The 2,938-nt window shown below is 40.5% G+C and overlaps 1 protein-coding gene across 1 annotated transcript in view; it reads right to left on the reverse strand.

Moving 5' to 3' along the window:
* Positions 1-2,922, reverse strand: part of LOC106511327 (uncharacterized) — a gene marked incomplete at its 3' end in the record, with an annotated part of 5,469 nt that extends 2,547 nt beyond the window's left edge. Inside the window, 2 exon segments of the mRNA XM_014000081.1 lie at positions 1,908-2,133; positions 2,219-2,922. Coding sequence (XP_013855535.1) covers positions 1,908-2,133; positions 2,219-2,299 — 307 coding nt within the window.
* Positions 2,923-2,938: the final 16 nt, after the last annotated feature.

Genomic DNA, 2,938 nt, shown 5'->3' on the forward strand with positions numbered 1-2,938 from the left:
GTAGCAGACACGACACGACGGATCTTCAACAGACACGATATTGGACAGTATGCGGGCCCACATCATGGAAGAGGAGGACTTCGATGGTTTCAGTGCGCCGGAGGCAGATGAATGAGACGTTTTGTTGGACCAGAAACTGTTAAAGAAAACTACCAAAATAAGGTCAGTTAAATGAACCGTATTCCTCCGAACTTTAATTCCTAAAGGTTTGCTTTTTATGTTTTGATGCTGAATTCACTTTTTTGACGGCAAATTTGGGTGCACTGTTTTTTTTATGTTGGGGGTGCGGCTTATAGTCCGGTGCAGCTTATAGTCCAAAAAATACGGTACTTTTAAGTTTATCCTGCTGTGTTCGCTTCAAAAATGGTTTTGTTGTAAGAGATTTAACTGTGTTGTTTAGCTTCTCCATTTATTTACTGTTTCTTTTCAGGACCTGCCCTGCTGTTCAACCCACCGTTATGCAAATCATGTTCTGGATGCAGGTCAGCTGATCCCAGAAACTCTGTGTTCAGCAGCTTCATATCATCGGTTTACTGAACTTTATGACAACATATAGGCTGTTGTTAAGTGTGTTGGGTGACCATAATGTTATAGTAAATTAAAGCTGCTGTTTGTAGTTTCTGGAAAACCCTGGACTTAGAAAATATTTGTAAAGACACAACATTCAAGTCCCTCCCCCCTGCTCTGTTAAGCTTCAGCCCACCTTCCTAAGCTCCTCCCACACGGCCCAGCTCTGAGTTTGGAGAGCGCATGCTTGTAAACATGAGTGTTTGGCGAGTGTGGGGATGAGTGTGGGGCGAGCCACAGATGAACAGAGCTGAGTGAAACTATGCTGCAGTCACAGGTAAGAACGAATCATCAACAATATATTTTAATTATCATGTCTTGCCCATATCTATCTAAGTGCTCCTCAAATTATGTATTTTGTCATAATGCTACATGTAAATTATGTTGCACTCTTTCTATAGGTTATAAATAGCTAGCAAGCTAACATAACACTATAGCTGCAGATTAGCATTGTGTAATATAAGTTGATGTGTAATTTATATACACAAAATGGAAATTAATTATTTAAAAATCATACATTGTATTTTTCTGGATTTTTGTTTTAGATTCCATCACTCACAGTTGAAGAGTACCTATGATAAAAATTACAGTCATCTACAAGCTTTGCAAGTGGGAAAACCTGAAAAATCAACAGTGTATCAAATACTTGTTCTCCCCACTGTATACCACAGGTCTGGACCACTCGTGAATTTTGTTCGTATCTGAAGAAAATCGTAGAATATAAAAAAATTGGTGAATGCCACAAATTTTCGTAAATCAACTGTACGCACAACTTAAGAACAAATCTGTTCGTACGAACGGTTCTTGTGTGAGGCCCACTGGTTTTAAATAGCAGAGTCCCGGGTAGCTTGGGGGCAAAGTGTGGAAGAGACAAGGGCTGCTCACTTAGGACAGGAGCTGTTGAATGATGATCGGTGCTTTCACTCCGACTCTTCTGACCTCAAAATCCATGAGAAAGACCTGCCTGCTCTGCTCTGATTCAATCAAACTGTGGCTCTGCTTCATTTGATTTGTTGTAAGCAGAAGTTTAATCAAGGATCAGTAGATTAGACAGATTTAATAAGACCACAGCAGAAAATAAAGTTTGGTTTTGTATTTTCTTCATTTTTAAAGATGACAGAAATCTGTGGTGGTGGAGCAACATGTTCAGTGGAGAAGCTCTGATCTGATTCATTTCAACTTAGAGACTTTGTTGACTTCAACTAAATATGGCCCAAAAGTCAAAGTTAGAAAAACCAAAAGTTCATTTCTTTTTTCCAGTAGCAAACATTAAAACTCAGCAGTGATGAAAGAATTCTTTCTCCATCTGTAAATAAGTCAGGAAAATGTTTTCGTCTTACTGCTCTGCAGACGCTCAGCCAGCTCCTCCTGCTTCATCTTCCTCAGGAAATGTAGCGTGATCATCAGAAAGGCTTCTCTGCTGCTCCTCTTCTCATCTTCATCACCATCTAAAGCCTCTTCATCTGCCATTTGACTCTCGAAGCTTAGAGAAGGATTTGAACTAAGAAGCTTCTGGATCTTCTTCAGCTCCTTCTTCACAAAAGAGACKATGRTSTCCTCCAGCAGCTGTGAATGAGACAAACACATGATGGAGARAAACTAAGCTAAGCTAGCTGCTGTGTCTCCTGGTCCCTGCTGGACACGTACGCACCAGAAACACGGAGTCCAGCTGGGTGTGATGCTGCTGCTGGGAGGACTGGGAGCTGGGAACCTGGGAGCTCTGCTGCTCCATGTTTACTGCTGAGCCTCTGAGCGCTCCCTCCTAAAGGACACACAGCTGGGTTCTGGTCCAGGTCCAGGTGTCTCCTGTGAATACAGTCAGAGTGTTGATGCTGAGCTGTGACGTGGAGCAGAGTGGTGGACAGGTACAGGTGGTCTCTCAGCTCWGAGTGGTGCTCAAGCAGCAGACACACAGACGACAACAGAAAAGTTTCTTCTAAATGACAGACAGCAGAGGGCTTTTCTCTCACTCTTTGTGACACAAACACAATTCAGCTTGGAATTAGGGCTGCCACAAACGATTATTTTAATAATCGATTAGTCATCGATTATTTTTTCGATTAATCGACTAATCGGATCATACGTTAACTGAATATAGAACATACTGCTTATCGCACGAGAATGCACCTGCTAATATTGTATATAACCATCATGAGATTTCAGGTATATACTAACTAAAAATAAAGACAATTAAGATCATAGTTCAGTAAACCTTTAATTAAATGTGCAGTTTGTTGCAACAATTTTTGAACAGTGTAACATAGTGTAAACCACTGAGTAAAATAAATATAAGGCACTGGCTTTAACGACACAAAAATAAATACATTAATTTAAAAAAAAAAAGTTTAGGTTTTTCTGGCCTTCATATGCC

The sequence above is a fragment of the Austrofundulus limnaeus genome, unplaced genomic scaffold (genome assembly GCF_001266775.1).
Source record: "Austrofundulus limnaeus strain Quisiro unplaced genomic scaffold, Austrofundulus_limnaeus-1.0 Scaffold2681, whole genome shotgun sequence".
Lineage (NCBI taxonomy): Eukaryota > Metazoa > Chordata > Actinopteri > Cyprinodontiformes > Rivulidae > Austrofundulus > Austrofundulus limnaeus.